Below are 22,428 nucleotides of genomic sequence, written 5' to 3'. Positions count from 1 at the left end.
AGTGAACGGCGAACTCATAATTTTAAAACACAATAATACAATCATTCACCATTCATTCCTTTCCTTTTCGGTCTGTGGCACTATAAATAAAGCTGTGTCTACATGTAAAGGGGCGTGTGAACTATAAGGGACTCTTCTTCATTGGACTTTATGGGTATCCAGGAGTTCACAATAAAAGCACAGATTAGAGAAACATACACAAACTTCTTACAGTGCAAATCTTGTCTTTTTCCTCCTTCCTGTGCTGTGAATCATCTCATGGTCCCTCAGACTTGTCTCGTCACCCCACGATGTTCAGCAGAAAAGCACATCAGTAATTGTTTCAAGTATACAAATGCCCCATTTTTTCTACATATAAAGACACAAAAAGTTCTGTATCGGCATACTCTTACATAAAACAAGGCTAAAAAGATCTAAAAGGTCTCCTGAAACATCTTTTATAAACAACTGTAATCTTTGGTACATCTAAGAGGTTGGAAAGTGCATGGGATTCAGTGTACCAAAAGAAAAACGTATTATTGAGGTTATATATCTCCAGAATGATAGTGAAAAGTGTGTGATGGGGAGGGTAGTTTCACAGGATAACCCTGATACAGTACAGATACAGATAACTTTATTGTCCGTGAGTAGAAAGCTCTTCATTTAACCGCGGGGATTTTATTTAGTGTCTCATCCGAAAGACAAAGGCAGCTCCGTCGAGGGTGTTGCAGCTCAGCATCGAGTCAGTGCAAACGTACATGATGACTGTGAAGTCAGTGGGCGTCCAGATGACTCATGTAGCTTCCGGTTCAAAAGGCACAGGTCTGGGTTAGAAGTCAGCGTCAGACAGAGGAGGTCAGAACGGAGGAGACGACTGGTCTGTGTTTATAAAGTAGGTGTTGAGGTCTCCTTTCCCCTTGACGTGGACGACTCCTCGGAGAGTGACGTTGTATCCCACGCTCTCCACCATCTGCGCCGTCTCCTCCGTCACCTGGGGGCAGAAAGGAGAGAATGCAGACAGAAGTGTGAGGTGTCATTTAAACAACGTAATGATAACTATAATTCTTGTTGTTCTTTTAAAGGGCCAGTTGGCCAATTTTCAACCTCAGTCCTGTCATGCTATTATGGGGAGCTAACGCCATTATAGTAGTAAAAAGCAATTTGGCTCCATTGGAGGACGCTATCCGCTTCTCCAGTGGGCCTTTGAAAACCTCTGCCAGACTCCGTAATGTGTCACCTGGCGGAGAGCGGGAAGCTTGCTAAACTACACTTCCTCAATCTAGGACGCCCGCCTCCGATGTCATGTCTCGTTCAAAATCGTCAGGTTTGAAACGTAGACTGCACACCTGAAGATTTTTTAGACGATCCACCGGTATATTCTGTAACGCTCTGAGCCGTTGCCTGCAGCGATCAATGTCCTTGACTGGAAAACAGTTGTATTTCCCTCCAGGGTCTCTCACTGGGCCGTTCCTTTCAGAGGGAGGGGCGCAATGCACGCTGGGTGTTGTAGGAATTTAGAATAGGCGAAACCACGAGCTGTTTGTACAACTTTCTCCACAGCTATGGCGCCAATTTCAAACATTGTTGCTTCTATCGATTACAGAGAACACCAGCTTTGACTGACAGCGGCTTTCACAGGGGCGAACTGCTCCTTTTTAGGCACAATGTAGGACATGTTTCACCATACAGGCCACCTCTAACCTGTTTTCTTCTCTCACCTGTATCTTGTCCAACACTCCCGTGCTGTCCATCCTGCTGGCCACGTTCACAGAGTTCCCCCAGATGTCATACTGAGGTTTATGAGCCCCGATCACTCCCGCGATCACCGGACCGTGGTTTATTCCTGCAAGTTAACAACATTAAAAGGTTCATAAACATCATTTAACATCATATATATGGAGATTTAATCAAGTCGTTCATGCACGAGAGACTATTGGATAGAAAAAATGGTTTGTTTCTTCTTTTTTTTCTTAAATTTTACTTTAATTTTAACAGAACAGACTCACCGATCCTGAGTTTGAAGCTGTTGAAAGAGTGTGTGTTGATGAGCTCCAGTTTGCCCATCAGAGCGATGGCAAACTCCACCATGGAGCGCACGTGGCTGTAGGACATCTCTACTTTCTGTAGGGGGAGCCAGAGACCAAGATGATGTGAGCTGAGTGCTTGCTTATTAAACCTTAGTTAAACTCTTTAAAAACAGAGACTAATCAAACCTTTGTTTCGTCCCCTTGAGGCGAGTGCGTGAGCCCTGCAGCAGCCATGTACGTGCTGCCGATGGTCTTGATCTTCTCCACCGAACAGAATTTGGGCTTTGAGAGAAGCTGCAGGACACAGAGGGAGAAGCAAACAGCGCTCAGTCAGAGTTCAGACCTGGTGACACTGACTCTGACAGGTTTTAATTCCTTCTTCCTCATACCTCATCAAAGTCCGATATGATCTCGTTGAGGAAGCGCAAACACTCCAGACCGTCCCTGTTGGCGCTGCTCTCGCTGTAAAACTCTTTGAACTGCGGCACAGAGGCGAACATCACGCACACACAGTCGTATGACTGACTGTACAGGTCCTGAAACACAGAGCCAGGACAGAAGTGAAGGACTTCATTCAAAGATAACATTTTCTGTGGTAGAAATACATTGAGCAAATTTAATTTCTATGTAAATGAGCCTCGTGAAAAAAGCACCTAGTTCAGAAACACCGGCGCTAACAGCACCAGCAGTTAGAGTGGAAATATTACCGTCTACAGAGAGTGGGCGGTAACTGCAGCGCAGTATTATAAGCGCTGTCACGCTCTGAGTTTACACTGATCATGACGATAATTCCATCTTTTGTATGATCAAAAAATGTCTGTAAAAACAATCTGTTAATAACATATTGTCATTATTATTATAATCAGGAGACCAATCAGTCCAGAGCTGACGGTCTGGAGCTGATACGCATGACAGGGATTATTATCTGGACGAGCTGCTGCTGCGCGCTCGTTTAAAAAACTGAAGCTGCGTTACAGAAGCTAGTAAACACCAGTCGACTCTGAACTTCACAATAAACTGTTAAAAGAGCTGCCCCGTCCTCTCCCTGCTCATCATCGATCTGTGCATGGAGCTGAGCTCCGTCAGTGTGGAGCTCAACCAAACTGACTATCTCCTGTACACCTCTGCTGTGTTTGGTTGCCTCTACCTGGTTGCAAATGCTTTTGCCCATGAAGACGGAGGCGACGTGGAGCGGCAGCACGTTCTGAAGGAGGAGCTTGTTGACGTTCTCCATGGTCTCCATCTCCTCCCTCTCCGTCATGAAACAGCGCTCCAACAGGAAGTCTACGCGGCAACCCAGCTCGTCCTGAAAGAAAAAAGGACAGAGTTTTTGTTTATAAATTACACACACACTCTTGTTTCCTTCTTTAAAGGATAGAATTGACAGCTGTAAACACACACACATACCTGTCTGGCCAGAATGAGGCACACGATGTAGAAGATGACGAGCCAAACCCCGGACATGATCTGAGGGTCCTTCAGCACGCCCGGCCTGTAAGAAAACACATATTTATCAACATAATCAAGACTGCTAAACTATCATCCCTCTTTTTTCCTCTCCTCCTGACACAATAGTGTCTTTGATCCCACAGTTAATTGGGTCTGAACCCTCCATCCCGGTCGGGCCTCCTGTTATAGAAAACTCCTGAATAAATGATGCTGATCTGAAACTCCAGACAAGCCGGAGACAAAAGGCTGGAATCTAACACCTTGGTTGAGCAAGGCAGACGGTGATGACTATAGATAGCTGTGACTGAATGTGGAGGAGTGGAGAGTGAACTTTAGCAGAGAGTCTGTGTGGGTTCGCAGACAGCTTGGCTTCATGTCTGAACCCTTTCATGCATCTTATTTGCATAAGTTTGTCCAATAACGCAATAAAAATGATGTCCTTAATCATGCTGTTATCCATAAGCTGCTTCATAACTTTAATTGGGCAACATAAGCAAAACATCTTGGCACCGGCCTTTTAGTCATTCCAAAAGTTAGAACTAAAACCCACGGTGGGGCTGCATTCAGCCATCATGGGCCGCAGCTTTGGAATAGCCTGCCAGAGGGCATCAGGACTGCAGAGACTGTTGATGTTTTTAAAAGGAGGCTCAAGACCCACCTTTTTAGTTTGGCCTTTAACTGACTTCTTTTACCCTTTTAAGCCAGGCCTGTTTTTATCCTATCCTATTGTCTGTTAGCTTTTAGGTCCTTTTATTCTATTGTCTGTTAGCTTTTAGGTCCTTTTATTCTATTGTCGTTTAGCTTTTAGGTCCTTTAATTCTATTGTCTGTTAGCTTTTAGGTCCTTTAATTCTATTGTCTTTTAGCTTTTAGGTCGTTTATTTCTATTGTCTGTTAGCTTTTAGGTCCTTTAATTCTATTGTCTTTTAGCTTTTAGGTCCTTTTATTCTATTGTCTTTTAGCTTTTAGGTCCTTTAATTCTATTGTCTTTTAGCTTTTAGGTCCTTTAATTCTATTGTCTTTTAGCTTTTAGGTCCTTTAATTCTATTGTCTTTTAGCTTTTAGGTCCTTTAATTCTATTGTCGTTTAGCTTTTAGGTCCTTTAATTCTATTGTCTTTTAGCTTTTAGGTCCTTTAATTCTATTGTCTTTTAGCTTTTAGGTCGTTTATTTCTATTGTCTGTTAGCTTTTAGGTCCTTTAATTCTATTGTCTTTTAGCTTTTAGGTCCTTTTATTCTATTGTCTTTTAGCTTTTAGGTCCTTTAATTCTATTGTCTTTTAGCTTTTAGGTCCTTTAATTCTATTGTCGTTTAGCTTTTAGGTCCTTTTATTCTATTGTCGTTTAGCTTTTAGGTCCTTTAATTCTATTGTCTTTTAGCTTTTAGGTCCTTTATTTCTATTGTCTTTTAGCTTTTAGGTCCTTTATTTCTATTGTCTTTTAGCTTTTAGGTCCTTTAATTCTATTGTCTTTTAGCTTTTAGGTCCTTTTATTCTATTGTCGTTTAGCTTTTAGGTCCTTTTATTCTATTGTCTTTTAGCTTTTAGGTCCTTTAATTCTATTGTCTTTTAGCTTTTAGGTCCTTTTATTCTATTGTCGTTTAGCTTTTAGGTCCTTTAATTCTATTGTCTGTTAGCTTTTAGGTCCTTTAATTCTATTGTCTGTTAGCTTTTAGGTCCTTTTATTCTATTGTCGTTTAGCTTTTAGGTCCTTTTACTCTGTTGTCTTTTAGCTGAGTTTTTTTAGTTTTTAGCTCCAGTGCTTCCTCATGGGGGGCCTCCACACTGGGAGGTGTGTCTGGTCTGCCCGCCGGGGCGTCGTCCTGGAGACCCCTCGGGCCTGGAGGACTGGGGGGCTCCGCACCCTGTGTGGAGTCCACCCCGGTCTGTCCGGGTCGGGGGTCTCTGTGTGGATGAGCTCCCCATAGGCGGTCCTTTTCCTCTCATGGTTCCTCGGTGCCCTGCCGTGCTATTACGCGGACATTTACTGTGGCGTGGGTGGATGGGTGTGTGTGTGTGCGTGCGATGGATGCGTGGGTCTGCGTGTGTGTTTGGGGGGAGGGGACGGGTTTTTATTACGTGTTGCATTTCTGTTGCATTTTTTTATTTTTATTCTTTGTGAAGCACTTTGTGTTGCATTTTTAATGTATGAAAAGTGCTATATAAATAAAGTTTGATCGATTGATTGATTGATGTAGCTGCATTCACAGCGCCACTCACTTGGTGTCGTTGGAGTACAGCAGGTCGATGAGGCAGTAGGACCTCGGGGCGTACACATGGAGGAAGAGGGCGAGGTAAACCACCACAGCCAGCGTGAGCAGCAGCGCCTTCACAGACAGGCACGTCTTGACGAACACGATCACTCCCAGCATGCCCAGCAGGCAGCAGTACAGGTAGTACTGCATGTTTGCAGGCCGACGTGTGAGGAGGGAGAAATGTGGTTAGTGACAAGTTATGTGTGGTGTTCAAAGCTTGTGCTGAAGCGGTCAACATTTATTTCCTTTCTGCTGTCATGATAACACAGGGAAGTGCTGCGTTACATAAGATCATCGAAAGGGCGAGTGTTTTATCGGCATGATATTTTCCTACAGGAAGTAATAAACGTATAAAATAAAATAAGTATACTAACAGGCACGGTGTAGAGCTTCAGATCTTCCAGCTCCGTCCTGTTGACGATCGCTGTGCAGTTGTTTCCCGGGAGGAAGACCTGAAAAAACAAAAGCAACAAGAGAGAACATATAATAAATGTTATGACTGGATAGAGAAAGGAGAAGGCAGAAGACGAACTCACGAAGTTGAGGATGGCCATGAGCAGCGTGATGAGCACGCAGAGAGCGACCACGAACAGTCGCAGCGCCGCCCTGGTGGAGACGCCTCGGGACAGCCCGGAAATCCACTGAACGCCCACCGGCATCTTGGAGCGCCATTTCTGAACACAAACACATTTGTTGGTGACGTCATACTCTTTGGTGTTAGCACAAACATACATCAGGCGCTTGTTTACCTCCAAGTATCCGGTGAAAGCGATGGACAGGAGCAGCACCAGCACGGGGAACGTCACACCGTAGGACACGGCCATCTCAAAGTTACTGACAGGGAAAAATCAGAGAGAAGCTTATACTACATTTAATTATGAATATAATGAGCAGAGGACCCTGAAACTAGCGTGTTAGCGTGTGTAAGTGTGTGGCTTCTACTCACTTCTTAGAGACGAGCATCTGAACAGCGAACAGAGTGACGAAGATCAAAGCCATGCAGCTCATGGACTGGTGTAAACCGGTAACTTCTGAGAGGCGGAACTGGAGCACACGCGCAGGAAATAATCGATTTACAAACACGCAAAGAAAAGACACGTACATTTATGTGTTTACTAGTGAGAAAGGAGAAGGAGGCCAACCTTTCTCTCCAGGCTCAGGTCGTTGAACAGCAGAGTCAAACAGTTGAGCTTCTTTAACCCCCTCCTTCATGAAGAGAAGCAAACAAACATCACTCGAGGAACGGACAAGAAAATTATGGTTTATATATATGTAGAGAAAGGTAACATAATGCTAAAACTCTGGGTGTGCAGCTACTGAATCATCTGTTTTGACAAACATCAATGTGACCAATATGAATAAAATAATCTTACCCTGCAGTGTCCAGCGTATCCAGAGATCCCCTAACGCCATTATCCACAACCAAACTGGGACAAAACAAGCTCTCATTAGATACAGCTTTGACTAAGAACACAACCTCAATTAGGACATAACAAAAAAATAAGGCTGTGAAAGTTTTAGAAATAAGTTTGTTTTTCTTTCAGTGCAAAGAGCTGAATGATTTCTTCTTCTATTTCAGTCATTAAAGCTCGTGTTTTGTGTCAGAATTGGTTTTAAAGTAATAATCTGGAAGATTTCTATTTAAATAAATGTCTGTTAAGTCTCTATCTATCGCTGAATGAGGTAACAAAATGGTGATTGAGCCTATGGCCCACTGATGAAAGCCTTTGCATTTGCAGTATTACAGACTGGGTGTCTGTTGCGACTATGGCGGGAAAAATCACAAGCGTTTTCCATCAGCCAGCAGTGGTTGGTCTGCCAGAGAGGGTAGGCGGAGCTAAGCGGCTGCTTTTCCGGTCTCTGCAAGTGTTGCGAGTAAACAGTAATCTACTATGGCTGAACAAACAAAGAAAAGATGGATGACTACAGATACAACTTCAACAATAAGTGAAAATCCAAAGAAAAAGAAACAAAGTCGACGCTCAGATGAAGGCAAACAGTCTGAAAAGGAAAGCGACCGTCAGCCAGGAAAACCGGAGCCAACCGTGGACGTCACACATGCAACACTGTCTGGATATCTGGGAAGTGTGCTTCTGCAGTTACCGTTTATCACCATAGGTGGCGCCAAAGAGAACGAAACTGAGATCTTCGAGATTACAACTTTAAAGGTTCTGGAAACTTACCAGGAGCGGTTCTTTTGGAAAGTTGGTCTTTCCTGAAACACAAAAACACACACATTGTAAACAGTGAATGAATCAGCTTTTATCCTTTCTCTTAAACAAATAACAGACAGACAAAGGAGCAGAGGAGGTGTGCTTTATTTACTGAAGGACTAACATAGGACCAGAATATGTGCACGCTTTTTACTTTTATGCAAAGGAAGAACAGCACAGACACTCACAGCGGACAGAGGCGACTTGTTCAGGACAGCATTGGTGATGTTTCTCAGCATTTTCCTCTTCTTGGACGGCGTGGCTTCGGGGTTGCTGAGGTCCGCGAAGGGGTGGATGGTCCTCCAGGACTGCAGGTACTGAGACATCCGGACCGACGCCCGCTGCCTGGTCTCTCCTGACGCCAGAGAGTTTGCCTGAAATTAGGATGAAGGTTTGACTTTTTGACATTTCTTTACTTAACCCTCCTCTAAGCTCTCGCATCATTAATAACAGAACTGCAGCTCTCTCTTCTTGTTCTCTTCTTGGTTCTTTTATCTTTTCAAAATAAAGGTTCGCCTACTTCCTTACAATTTGATTAATTAAAGTTATTTTTCTTTTTTATTCATACATTTCAAAAAAGGTTAAAATCCTGGATTTCTAACGTTATGCAAATTAAGAAAGTGGAACAAACGAAATACAAAAGACAACAACAACAACACTAATGTTTGTACACCTACTGTTTTAGGTCTCCTGGAAATGCGGGGGTCAATCACCAGGTAGGTTTTTCTTCCTTTTAGGAGAGGATCCCGACTCCCCCCGTCGCCCTCCTCCACTTGATACGCTCCATTCAAGTGCTGCAGCGTCTCCTCTGTGATGTGGACTCGCCTATTCATAATAACAATTAAACATAAGAGGTGCAGAGAGGCAGCTAAACCTGAATGTTATCATCTCTGAGCAGGTTCTTACTCAGGGAGACCTCCGGACTCCATGTGGTTGGCCAGCGTGACGTCATGCGACCACACGTCGTACTGCCACTTCTGCAGGCCGATCACGCCGCAGAGCACGTTGCCTGTGTGGACGCCCACCCGCATGCTGATCTCGACTCCCGTCGCTTCTCTCAATTTGCTGTGCGGGGACAGAATGACTTTGTAAAAACAGAGGGTACGATAGTGAAATAAAAATGGCAGCTGGATCATGAGGAAGTCACAGCAACAGCGGATGCAAATCAAGAGGACTGAACAGCTTTTATTCCTCTGGCTGGGAGAGCAGACATCTGCACCTCAACAGGGAGCACAAGGAAAGGAAGCTAACTATAAATGACGACTACTCAAATTCTTAGTCAAATGTGAAATAGTTACAGATAATATAAATGCAGATACATTCAGGTAAACCTACCTGATGGCAGTGCACATGTCGAGCCCCATCTGCACACAGTTTCTTGCGTGGGTGGGGATGGGGTCAGGAAGACCGGACACACAGTAGTAGCAGTCACCCAGGATCTTAATGCGAAGACACCCGTTCTTCTGCAGACAGGAAGGAACAGAGAGGGCGGAGGGAGAGAGTCAGATTTGTCATTTTTATTGAAGAGATAAAAGTTGTATTTGAGGCTGGGAGTGACGTTTCTTTCACCTTGGCGATGTCATCGAATCTGCCAAAGAGCTTGTTGAGCACAGCGACCAGCTCCTCTGGTGTGCAGCTACTCGCCAGCTTTGTGAAGCCCACGATGTCTGCGTACAGGATGCTGCACAGATAAGACACAAATATCAGGCACATATACACGTATGTACTATGTAACATTTGCATCAGAGCGCACACTGATGTCACAGTCAAATCTGAACACACAGGCACATATTGTAAGATTCTGCGTGACTCAGACTCTCTTAAGACTTTCTTACACCATAAATCGACTTAGATCCGGCTCCGGCACTCCGGCTCGGCTCTGCTACAACAAAGGCCGCCCACTGAAGTTTGACTCCGACAAGAACAAAGACGGTAAGAATCTGTCTGTTTCTGCACTCTGAACTAAAATAATCTGTCCAGTTTGGGCCTGTTGGTTAAATATTTTGGTCATGAAGGTCGTGAAGCTTCAGCAGACGTCATTCTTTGTTAGACCGAAGCATGTAAGTAAGGACAGGCGTCTCATAGATTTGCAGTGTTAAAAAGAACTTTCAAGACTTGTAACTTGTCTTTTCAGACCCAGGAAGACTCGCTTATAGATGCCGATTGTCTCTTTTCCCATTGTAAGTGAAGTATACTCCTGTCGGTCTCTGCCTCATCACTGCCTGACGTCACGAACGTGCATGAAACAATGAATTTGTTGCCGAGATGACGAGGAGTCGCAGAAGTTACCGACGGAGCATAGCATCATGCCGGAAAGGGGGCGGAGATTAGCGTGTCGACACGGGTTTTATGTTCCCATCAATGCCGATCAGAGCTGAGGCGATAATTACCCGGGTCTTCTGCAGAGTCATTTGACCCGGGTCTGAATGCAGATTGGTTTTTGACCAGTGGGAAAGCGGCTTTAGTTTCTTAACAAATTTGCTTTGATTCTCTTAGATGAGGTTGAATTTAGCTCAGCTAAAATAGGACGATGGAGATCTGTATCAGTAAAAAAAAAATCATTATTGGCGAGCTATAACTGGGAAAAGAAAAATATGTTAGTATTCAGACTGTACAAACAAGCAACTGTTCCAACCATCACGAGCAGTATTTCAGTGCTTTTATTTTGAAGGAATGCAGAAATGACCAGTCTAGTTGGCTCCTCTGAAGCGTTATCTCACAGCAACATTAAACTTCCTGTCTACATCTGCCAAAGCATTCTGGGAACTGTAGGTCTTAAGTCTCCATGTCACCTCCATTAATAACAACCACTGTGCTGTTAGGAGCTCACAGAGGAAGAAGAGAGCAAATCCAGTAATCCTCACCTGACGTCTTTGTGCTGCCGTATGTAGAGGCTGTGGAAGTTGTGGAAGTTGGACCCGTTCGCCTTATCGCCCGTCGGCTTTGAAAGCCTCTTTATCACCTCCGTTTTCAGCTCCATGGCGATGTAGCGTGGCAACACCGACAGGAGGAGCTGCTCCTGGGAAACAAAGATAGGATGGTGGTAAAAACTGTGCGTGTGTGAGTTCAGAGACCTCGGACAGTGTCAGTCTTACAGAGGTGACGGGGTGTTCACAGAGGCTGTAAAAGAAACAGACGACCATCAAAAGGCTCTTTGAAGCAAGGCCCTGTGTACTCTAGTCTTTAGTCTATTTGCTTACTTGCTGTGAATACTGTACATCGGGTCTATTGCTGCTGAGCATCAGACAAGTGAATGATTAATCTATTGACCTAATCGAGAGAAGATTACACATAATGATTTCTCAGTGCCTGAAACGGGACGACACATGGGAGCTCGATTGGATTTCTATAATGCGAAAGAATCCACTAGATAAATGAGAAGTTATGAGTCAGTGTTTTTACCTGCTGATATTTCCTTATTTCCTTCTGGGAGCGAATGGCGCTGAACTGCTCTCTCTTCTGATTGGATATCCTCAGATCATGCTCGGTCATCCACAGGTGGAAAATCCCGACACAGTTCACGCACACAAACAACACCGCGTTGGCCACCAGCTGAGAAGGAATTCAGAGTACTTAAGATCAATCATCAATCAGTGAGGGAGAACTTTAATTACGTGTAGATCATTAATGTATTTCATAACTAACTAAAGGACGGCTGTGTCAAAGAGTGATGCAGGCTGTCCTGATTGCCACCCTCCTGGTAACAAACCAAAGCTGTACTGTGCAGGCCGACCTGACTGGCGTGACGAACGTTATTTGCATTTACTGCTTTGGTGGCACATGCAAAAAACTTCACATCTCTTTAGACGGGCAAATCATTTGCAAATGTTGGCCTACTTTTTCATTTGAAGCTGTTTTATGTGTCGATATTTGTTTGTCACAAAGAGCAAACTCAGCTGCCGTTATACATCATGGAAAAGATCCCTCTTATTAAACAGCAGGATGCAGAACCAAAAAGAGAAACGAAGCCACCACACTCATGGCCCTAGCTTCCTATTTAGCTTACAGACATGAACGGAGAATTGGGCCCATTTTATTTAAAGAAGAAGTTTGTTAATTCTAAACCTGGGCCATATTTGTTTACAAATTTGTGTGTCGAAATGACTGATGGGAGCAAAAACTTTTGGAATCGGTCCAACCGGTCAAAGTACATCCACCAAAACTGCTTGTTTTTGCCACTGACAAGCTCAGATTGTTACCCAAGGTGTCCGACAACATTACGGAAATGATCCGTAGATTGTCCTTCTATTAAAGCGTAAGATCCTTTTTGTGTAACCAGAAATCTTGCGGGTGGTGAGATGTTGACGTCCTGTGTTGACCTGAACAGGACGGTGGAAACGTGACTTAAAGTTAAAGGACTGCCAGCAGGAATACATTTCAAAAGCCATGGCTGAATATGTACCTGATTTCGACGATGAAGATGAGGCATTTGAATCCCTGTTTATTTGAGCCAGAGTATGCGGACGAAGAACTCATAGTAGTTGAAGAGAGAAGGAGGAGAGAGAGAGAGAGGAGCAACAGGCAGAGGATAGTGAACCAGCTGCTGCCAGGCTGCGAAGCTCAGGAAATTGGTGGTGGTCCAGTGGGTGCTGTCACCCTACGCCCACAGAGGAAGAATGTCCGATATTGGTGGTCTTGATGTGTCCAGGGATGATACCTCGGACACTACACAATAGGGATAGACCGATTATCGGCCGGGCCGATTATCGGCATCTGCCTTTTTTTTAATTTTTTAACATTTTGATGCCAACATTTTAACTTTTGCTGCAAATGAATATCAGCTCCAAATATCGGTTATCGGCCTCCTTGACTACTAATAATCGGTATCGGCCCTGACAAAACCATATCGGTCTATCTCTACTACACAATGCTAATTTCTTATTTCTTTACCTAGAAATGTCACCGTTTCTGGTTACACTAAAAGGATCTTACGCTTTAATAAAAGGACGATCTTTGTAGGGATCATTTCCGAAATCGTGTCGGACACCCGGGGTAACAACAAGCACTTTTAGTGGACGTGCTTTGATCGGGTGCAGTTGCCCCAGTCTGTCCCGCGGCTACGGCAGAGGCTCCACAAGTTTTCGACACACAAATTTCTAAAAATAGGGCCCAGGTTTAAAAATACCGAACTTCTTCTTTAATATCAAACTATTGAACCACAGCAAGTGTTTACCTGTACAGCCAGATCAGGTGTCTCTGGTTTCGTGACCGGGACGTAGACACTGATGATGATAATGTGCGAAACGCTGGTCCCAATCCCGACCATGAGGGCCCAGGCCATCGAGAGAGGCAGCACCGTGTACACGCTCAGAGAGAGGAAGAGGAAAAACGCCACCTGAGAGGGAAGGAGGAGAAAGATGAAGTTAGCAACAGTAAAAAAAAAACCCCGACTTCTTCATCTTTAATTTATTGCTTCCCTCTTACCTGCTCCCACGCAGTCACGGGTCCTCCAGTGAAGATGAAGACTATGGCAGTGATGTACAGCGTCCCCCACACGAAGAGGGCCAGGGCCCCTCCACAGCGCCTCACTGTGGCCAGCCAGGGCAGGCAGACGAGCAGGATGGCGCTCAGGCAGAGAACCACACACAACACGGACAGAGCTCCCACGTGGACGTTGATGTTCTGTGACACAGCAACAGAAACACACTGTAAGAAATCTCTGCAAATGTTACATTTAAACTTAAAGCTTTTCTTCACTTCTTCAAGAGCACTTGTTTAGTGTTTATAAATGTAAACATATATGCACATAATACTTGCTACAAATAAAGGATGAACCTGTGAAGCATTTGTTTGGCAGCACCGTCGGCTCTTTCGTACTTGTTCCAAAACAAACAAGCTTGTGCGGTTTCATGTTCATGAAGTGAAACTTAAGCAGGTTGTTTATATAATTTCTGTTCCTGACAGAAAAACAAACCTCTGCAAAAACTTTGGCGATCCTGTATAATGTCCTGTACGCCAAAAAATGTTAGTACGCAAATCTAAAGGGGCTCAAGTTCTCAAGTGCAAAGTTCTTTAATCCTGTTTGAGTTATCAGCACTTATGCAGGCAAACAGATGTGTATCTAAAATCAGATCTTGTCCGGTCGGTTATGTGCAAGAGATCAACAACATGTCTACATGGGTGTATGAGGAATGTGGTGATGCAACTTTCCATGTAATAATCTGGAAGATTTTCCTGTAAATAAATGTCTGTTAAGTCTCTATCTATCGCTGAATGAGGTAACACGATGGTGATTGAGCCTATGGCCCACTGATGAAAGCCTTTGCATTTGCAGTATTACAGACTGGGTGTCTGTGGCGACCAAGCATTGCCCAGTTAGTGACGCGGTCTCCATCAGCCAGCAGTGGTTGGTCTGCCAGAGAGGGTAGGCGGAGCTAAGCGGCTGCTTTTCCGCTCTCTGCAAGTGTTGCGAGTAAACAGTAATCTACTATGGCTGAACAAACAAAGAAAAGATGGATGACTACAGATACAACTTCAACAAGAAGTGAAAATCCAAAGAAGAAGAAACAAACTCGACGCTCAGATGAAGCAAACAGTCTGAAAAGGAAAGCGACCGTCAGCCAGGAAATTCAAGAGTTACAACCGGAGCCAACCGTGGACGTCACACATGCGACACTGTCTGGATATCTGGGAAGTGTGCTCCCGCAGTTACCGTTTATCACCAAAGAGAACGAAACTGAAATCTTCGGGATTACAACTTTAACCATGCCATAAAGCTCCTAAGGCAATGTCAAGCTGTGTTAACAACTTTTGTCATTGTTGTCGTTTTGCCCAATTATGTGAACACAAGAGCTCAGCTGTAAAAAGTTTTCAACGAGGCCAAGATCATAAATAGTTTAATTATGTGATTGAAAGGAAGGGCAACAATAAAAGTATTTGTAGCTGCAGTTTGACTCAGATGACCTACATACGAATGAAGTTGCAATTGGAAGGCATTTACGTTGATGAGCGCTTGACTCAGCCTCCCCGTCATCTGCATCTGTCAAGTATAACTGTCTGTAAAGGTTTAAAAACAGCTGAAAGACTGTTCCTAATACCTGATTCATTCTAAATGTTAAATTGAAAAAGAAAATGAAATGATGAGCTGAATTATCGATTTAAAAACTGCTACAACTTCTTTGTTTAAAGGGCCAGTTCGCCGATTTTCATCCTCAGTCCTATCATGCTTTCTTTCAAAACTCACAAAGCCCAATTTATGTCTTCAAATTCCTTCAACTAACAGTCCTAAAATATTGAATTAACAAACAGAGAAAGGCTGGAACCTGTTAATGATTTGGGACTTTTAACTTAACTATGTATTGATTATTAAAACCTATTAACAGGCCTGTGACAGGCTGGGAAGTAAATGTAAATATGCAGCATATCCCATCTCTCTCTCTCTCACACACACACACACACACACACACACACACACACACACACACACACACACACACACTCTCCTTGTCTCACCCTTCCTGTGGTGGGGATAAGGACGATGAGCGCAATGCAGAAGGCCAAAGACAGCACCAGTCCGGACAGCATGGCCGGCGTCTCCTCCACACACTGCAGGAACGCCCTGTGGAACGCCTGGTAGCAGCAGCACACCCCCTCTTTCACACTCCGCTTGGAGCGCGTGCTCCGCCTGTCCTCGTCTTCGTCCTCTTCATCCCACCTGACGTCGATGCTGTCCCTCGTTTGGTAGACGTCGGGTGAAACGTCACTGAATGAGTTTTCTGCTTTTTGTTTGTCAGTCCGATCTGTTGTGGATGCGCCTCCGTCCTCGTCTGGACTGTTTTTGGTGTCTTTGTCTGAACCGGGCTCGGAGAAATTGAGAGAAGAGATGTGATTCGTCTTTTCAAAGGAGCTTTGGTCGATCTCAGATAACTCCTCATCGCCCGTGTTGGCGTTCCCAGGGCTGGATTTTGTGCTGCTGTCGCTGGTGCTGTTGTCATTTTGTAGCCTATCAGAGGACGACTTGTCCGAGGCGTCATGTGGGGTCACACCTGTTCCCTTTAACAAAGAATTGGCTTTCAGGGGTTCAGGGATGTGTGCTGTTTTCGCCACACCCACCTCTACGGGCACCTTGGATTCACCAAGTCCTGATTTCAAAATGTCACTGCTTTTCCCGGGTTGTACAAAGTCGTCAAGCTCCAAGTTATCACCTCCAGGGATGACCCTAATGTCCGGCACCAAAGACACCTGTGATGCTTCTTCTTCAGGTCCCCCCTTCTCCTGGGGACCTTGTGACCTGTCTGGCATTGTGACCCTGGTGATTGTGACTTTCCTCCTGCTAAATATAGATTCAGATGATGATGAAGATGGTGACACAGGTTCTTTCTGAGGTTACATAAAGCAGTTAAGGTCCCAAAGATCTCTGATGTGGAATCTTAAAGCACAGCATAATGTCCTTTGATGAATGCTGTTTCATACTGGATGGACGGAGAGCCTCCCTGTCAATAAAAAAAGAAACGTGTTTCAATTAACAAAGAAGTAGAGTTGTTTCGAGACCAGCATGTACATAGTAAAAAGAATAGGGCCTAGGATGGAACCTTGTGGTACCCCACATGTCAGATTAGCAGAAGTGGAAGTGTAATCGCCAATGTTTACTAACAAAGTTCTGCTTTCAGTAAACATCGGCACTTCCACAGAGCACCACAGTCTATGCACAAATCTGATACTGTCATTAATCAGCCCCCCAAAAAATCTGGCTGTTTCACTGGAAATAAACCTCTGTTTAAGAGCGATACAGCTAATGTATCATGTGATATCAGCAAACGACAACATTGCAGTACTATCAGGAAATGTAATGTTAGTTATACCCTTTCCCACCAAATGAGCGCGTTGATGCATTTCAGACCTGGGAAGACCCACTAATAAATGCCGATTGTCTCTTTTCCCATTGCCAGTGAAGTATACTGCTTTCGGCCTCTTTTCTGCTGCGTCACCGCCGGAAACCTGTCTCCTTATTTCTTCTTCCCCTCGGATCAGAAGCTCTCTCACCTCGCTGTCTTGCCAGTGTTGCTGCATTTTGAAGAACAAATTCGTCGTTGTATGTTGTTGTTCTGTATTTATGCGACAGCGGCCGGAACTTCAATGCATCGCGCCGGAAAGCGGGCAGAGATTAGCGTATCGACCTGGGTTTTGTGTTCCCATCATATGCCGATAATTACCCGGGTCTACTGCAGACCTGGGTCTGAATGCCGATTGTGACTTTTCTCACTACGCAAAGCAGTGGGAAAGGTGCTTTAGATAGAGATACCCATGACAAGAGTCTCTCTGATGATCTTTGGCAGACACAAAATGACAGAGACGTGTCAAACAAATCTCTGTACACTATTTTATTTATTCCTGGACTGTTTATTTATGTTGTTGTTCATTCTGACAGACTGTCAAACTAGCTAATAGAAATTCATTTCTATGGCTTTCATTATCTGCAGGTATTTGTTCCTGTTGAAAGAGTTTAACCTGAGTAAGGCCAATGATAGCTATCATATCACATCCACACATGGTGGTAGTGGTAGTAGTAGTAAACAGCTTTTATTGTTAGATTCTATCGCTCTGGTATCTGATCAGGACTGTATGGGCTGACTAACGATTTAAGATATCAGAATACAAATCAGGAAATCGATATCAGATGTCTGTAAAAATAATCAAATAATTTCATTGTGTTTTTCAGCTGAGAAAACTGTCCTCGTGTGTGTGTTTCAAACAGCAAGGAAGTCATACCTGTGCATTGTTTCAATTCCATTCAAATTACAAAGTCATTTCCCCATTACGCAGAAAACTAGTTAGTCTACCTGCGAGCTCTTCCCCAGTGACACACACTTCATTCAGGTGTGTACTGGAATGATATGTCACCGACGCACCCACTGCACATTAAAAACATGTTTTCCAGTCAACACCTACACACAGGGGTTGTACTCGGATCTGCCTTTGTGTTTGCTTCTTCTTCCCAGACATCTGATTCAGTCAAACTATCTGGAGGTTTAACAGTGAACAGACTTTAACCGATAGGTGTGTAAAATTATGAATTCCTCATACCTGCAATGTCACCAACAATTTCAGGATTAAAAACCCTCCCTTTAAAGTGTCTCTTCTGCTACTGGTGGACATCTGATTTAATGGCAAACATCATATGATTCATCAGTTCACCTTGCTTGACCTGCCCAGTGTAGAGGATCACCATTACTGTGCTCCTTTATACTTGAACATAATCTGGTTTCTTTTCTACACTTTGACAATGAGGAGTCCTTTTTTAGGCTCACTTAAGCTACAGTCTGTTGTAATGTTACAGTACATTTATTGTCTCACTTGGGTTCTTCCACTGGTGTCCTTTTTCCCTGTCTGCTGGTTTCATTACTCTGGTCTGCTGAGTTTTACATAACTAACCCATTATTTCAGAATCAAACCAGGAGCAAAGTATCATTTGTTGTCGTGAAAATAAAGCAATTTATTCAGTTGACTCCCAATAAAGATCAAAGTTTACCTAATAAATATGGTATCAGTCACTTTCAGATTGATCTATAAAATCTAGACGACCAAGCCAGAAAATAATAATCCAAATTTAAGGGTTACAACTTTACAGTTTTTCTCTTCTTTTCTCAATCAATCCATTAGCCTAACTGTTTAGTCCTCTGTACATTGTCTCAATAATGTGAAAGATGGCAATCATAACTTCCCAAAGGCGAAACTAAACTTCAAAGTACAAGCAAATATACATATTTGATAGGGTGCAACATGGAACTATTTGCCTTTTTTCTCTAAAACAATATTATATTTCTCTTTCTATATAGCAATTAATCGACTACTTTTTATATCCCTTCTTGTTTATACTGATTATAACATACAGTATATTATAGCGATGCACGATATTATTGGCATGTCTGCCGATTGTGGCTTGAAAATTACATATTGGCATCAGCAGATATGTAATTTTTCTGCTAATATTTTCCGCTGATAAAACAACGCTTTAATTATGACTAAATGCTCGATGATACCCTAAAAGCTTGACGTAATGCTACGACATTAACTCGGTGCGAGTGCGCACTGCCTGCACCACACCTCTTCCGTCAAGCGCAAAGAAGGGTGCAAGATGTCCACGGTGTGGCAGTTTTTCAAGTTGTCCGAAACAGACAGCAAGGTTGATTTCATTTTATGTATTTGTTCTGTGCAATAAGTAAAATTTGCCCTAGTTGTGGCTATTGTCAGGATTGTCTCAGGGAGAGCATCATCCAAGCCTGTCTAAAGTGTATGAATATTACAGTTTTATTTGAAAGAAAATGTTACATTCAAACAAATATTTTAAAGAGTTTAGGTACTTTTATTATATTGCCCAGTGAATGTGTACATTTTAAAAAGCACTGTATTATGTTATTTCTGCATCTGCTACAATAAGAGTGGGCATTACATTAGTTCAACTACAAGGAAGACTTGATGTTCTCTGCAATAAGCCTAGGTGTAAAAAAACATGTGCCTAATATATTGTATTGAAATCGGCAATCAGCAAAAAGGGTTGGAGAATATCGGCATATCGGATATCGGCAAAGTATCCAATATCGTGCATCCCTAGAAATTATTGTATTTTCAATTCTAATTTAATAAGGTAAATTAACACTATTGACAGCTGAAGTTACATATCCAACACCAATGACTTCATGTCTGTGATAAAAAATATATCTTTAGTATCTAACTGGATTTATCTGTCGTTATGGATGATGGCAGCAGTTGTAAACCTTCATAAAAGTCACTTTTTAAATATCAGTTCATTAGCTGGAGTCGTCTCTCATCGTCAAATGTTCCTTTACCGGCTACTTATAGTAATTTTCCTGTTAAGGTGTCGTTTAACTTGGTGTGGAATTTCTCAAGTTGTTTTTTTTTCCAAGGGGCTAAAACTGTGCGTCATGACAAACACCCACCAGTTCACCTGTTAGTGTGAACATTAACAGTTCAAGCATGAAGTTTTAAGGGAAGCTAACGTTTGTAACGACAAACGTTCTTACCTCATTATTTAACGTGTGTCTTGTCTCGTCCCTTTGACGTTAGTCGGCTCATACACGATAAGGTAAATATTCCTCTCTGTCTTCGTCGCTAAACTTCCTCCGTCATCCTTTCTCTGTTGTCAGAAAGCAGTCAGAAAACACTTTTAACCCTTTAAACCGGTTAAAAAGTCAAAATTATTCCTCGAAAAACACACGTTAGAAAGTCAGCCTTAAGAGTGCCGCGCACGAGCGCTTGGCTTAAATGAGGTTCTAGGCAGCGCGAGGTAAACCAGTGTGGTTGGAGTGTGGTGCGGGGGCGTGCGTAAAGCGAGCGCGAGCGCCTTGGTCCAGCTATGCAAATAGATGCTGGATGAGGTAAACAGAAGAGGCAGAGTGATGGAGAGGAAGGACAGGTCAAAGGTCAAGCTGTAGCAGAGGTGGAGGAAGTATTTAGTTCCTTTATTAATGGAAAAGTACTACTGCCTCATTGTAAAAACACAATTTTACAAGCAAAAGCCCTGCATTGAAAATATTGTTAGCTAGAAATGCTAACTAATGCAATAGCCCTGCGATAAAACGTCTCTTAATGGATGTTATTATTATTATTTGTTTGTTTTAATGTAGTGTTGATCCATTTTATGGTCCCATGTGGAGGCTGCCGTTTGCTGAGCTGGTTTATGAGTTGTATTAAGTTAAATAGAGGGGTGTTTCTTATATTGTGCCTTCCCTGTTAACGTTGGTTAGCTGACTGTAAATCGCTAACTTGTTCTAAGTAGTTTGTTATTGCTGTTTTGGATTGTCCTTAGCTTTAGCTACATGAAACCTAAAACACTATTAACTGATATAAATAATCTAAATAAAGGACAACGCATGTAAAGAAAATAACTTAATGTTAAGATTTAAAGTCAGAAAAATTCTTTGCATTACAGCATATGAAAATTAAAGACAAACAGATGACCAATGGGGAACATGTCTTGCTTTATGACAGTAAAAGATACAACATATGAAATAATTTGCACTCTTTGCTTAACCATAATATGCTGTATAAATAGCTCAACAAACTGAGGACACACTATCTTTATTTACATCTCCTCTGTGTGCCTCTCCATCCTATTTGTTTTTCAGATCAAACATGTTTATGAGTGTAGTAATATTCCCCTATATTGCCAAACATGAAATTTTACAACATTGGCAAACACGCGCTGTCGTGAAGACGGTGCAGCTGAAGGTTTTAGTGCCAGATGGGGGCAATATGGTGAAGCTGCATTGGGCAAGGCCTTGCATGGTCTGTGATAGTCAGGTGTTGTAGTAATGCTTATGGAATGTAAACTTTTAAATTATTTTTCTGCGTGTCCAGAGATACGTCTAACCCAGGTATTGTGCAACACAGAGGTTCTTTGATAAATTCGACCTATTTTGGTTATGCAAATCACACTTACGGCGGGAAAATGTGCTTGATTATTGCTATTTGTGCCCTATAAATAAGGGTATTTACATTTCCTTCAAAGTGCATTTACTGTCACCTGCTTTTAGTTCTCCTTTTCTGAACAGTATACAAATGCAAACTGGTGCAACAAGGATGCAACAGACCTCCAGCCGCCACCCACTGTACTGTCTCTCTTTAAAACCCGTGCACAGACGTCACCAGACATGCTAAATGTTAGAAACCGGGCAAGCCCAATGAGCTGCCTGTGAGAATGACTCGTTTAGGATGTTCCCAAAATAGATGTGCTGTCTATTTTCACTATTGTTCAAAACCAACCAAACCAGTTTAATGCTGATCTATTCTCAGAGACATGGAGACCTAATCCTGCTGTGTGAAGTCCAAAAACGAAACAAAGCATCCTATATTTACAGAGTTATATTATGTTATAACTTGTTTTATGCTCTTGTAAACTGAACAAAAAGGGCACAATAGAAACAGGAAGTGAAAAAGCGCAAAGAGGACAGCGCACACCAAACACACCTGACAACATTTTCAACAGTTTGCATTCATGCAGCTGCGTCTGTATCCTCCTCACGCTTGGAGTTTCAGCCATTTTGGAGAAAACCGTATCTTATTTGGAGTTTTATACTCGACTTGTAAACTAAGTTTGGACCCACTTATAATACTTAATAATTTGGTAGTAATCAAATTAATTAATTAGCTATTTATTGCCACGCTTGAACATTAAACTATGACAAAAAAAGTATTAAAGAAAGGGCAGACACAGAAAGTAAAGACTTTAAAACATGCACATATGATCAATACTAACATTAATCCAATTATATTAGCAGGAGTTTGACATTACACTTTAAAATAAGTAGTGGTAGAGTGCGACCTCTGGTGGAATTTTTCACAAACAGCATGTTTATTCAAATGCTGAATATATCTAAATCGACTGAAGATACTCGAATAAGAATAAATGTGCAATAACAGACATGTCTACATTCACAGTAACTGCTGGATCTTCACAAAGATGCTGATATAATTTCTGTTTAACTGCTTTTCACTCTGTGTTTTAAAATGTTCTCTAGACCTGTTTCACATTTAAATAACACGCTGACAT

The 22,428-nt window shown here is 42.7% G+C and overlaps 1 protein-coding gene across 1 annotated transcript; it reads right to left on the bottom strand.

The window, feature by feature from the left end:
- Positions 1–596: 596 nt before the first annotated feature.
- Positions 597–20,081, bottom strand: LOC138600908 (adenylate cyclase type 4-like). The gene is made up of 26 exons (XM_069672452.1): positions 19,901–20,081; positions 15,372–16,351; positions 13,344–13,541; positions 13,093–13,254; positions 11,322–11,471; positions 10,784–10,938; positions 9,489–9,600; positions 9,255–9,382; positions 8,826–8,984; positions 8,597–8,744; positions 8,108–8,293; positions 7,890–7,921; positions 7,080–7,133; positions 6,849–6,912; positions 6,653–6,750; positions 6,456–6,540; positions 6,243–6,380; positions 6,081–6,158; positions 5,672–5,850; positions 3,414–3,498; positions 3,154–3,312; positions 2,396–2,542; positions 2,193–2,300; positions 1,986–2,100; positions 1,698–1,822; positions 597–970 (listed from the first exon to the last, which is right to left on the bottom strand). The coding sequence occupies exons 2-26, from the start codon at positions 16,158–16,160 to the stop codon at positions 836–838; spliced, it is 3,789 nt and encodes a 1,262-aa protein (XP_069528553.1). The 5' UTR covers positions 16,161–16,351; positions 19,901–20,081; the 3' UTR covers positions 597–835.
- Between the last annotated feature and the right edge of the window lie 2,347 nt (positions 20,082–22,428).

The sequence above is a fragment of the Semicossyphus pulcher genome, unplaced genomic scaffold (genome assembly GCF_022749685.1).
Source record: "Semicossyphus pulcher isolate SPU_LCO1_2020_fin unplaced genomic scaffold, fSemPul1.0.p SCAF_21, whole genome shotgun sequence".
Lineage (NCBI taxonomy): Eukaryota > Metazoa > Chordata > Actinopteri > Labriformes > Labridae > Semicossyphus > Semicossyphus pulcher.
The sequence above is the reverse complement of the archived record's forward strand: the minus strand, read 5'-3'. Positions and strand labels throughout refer to the sequence as shown.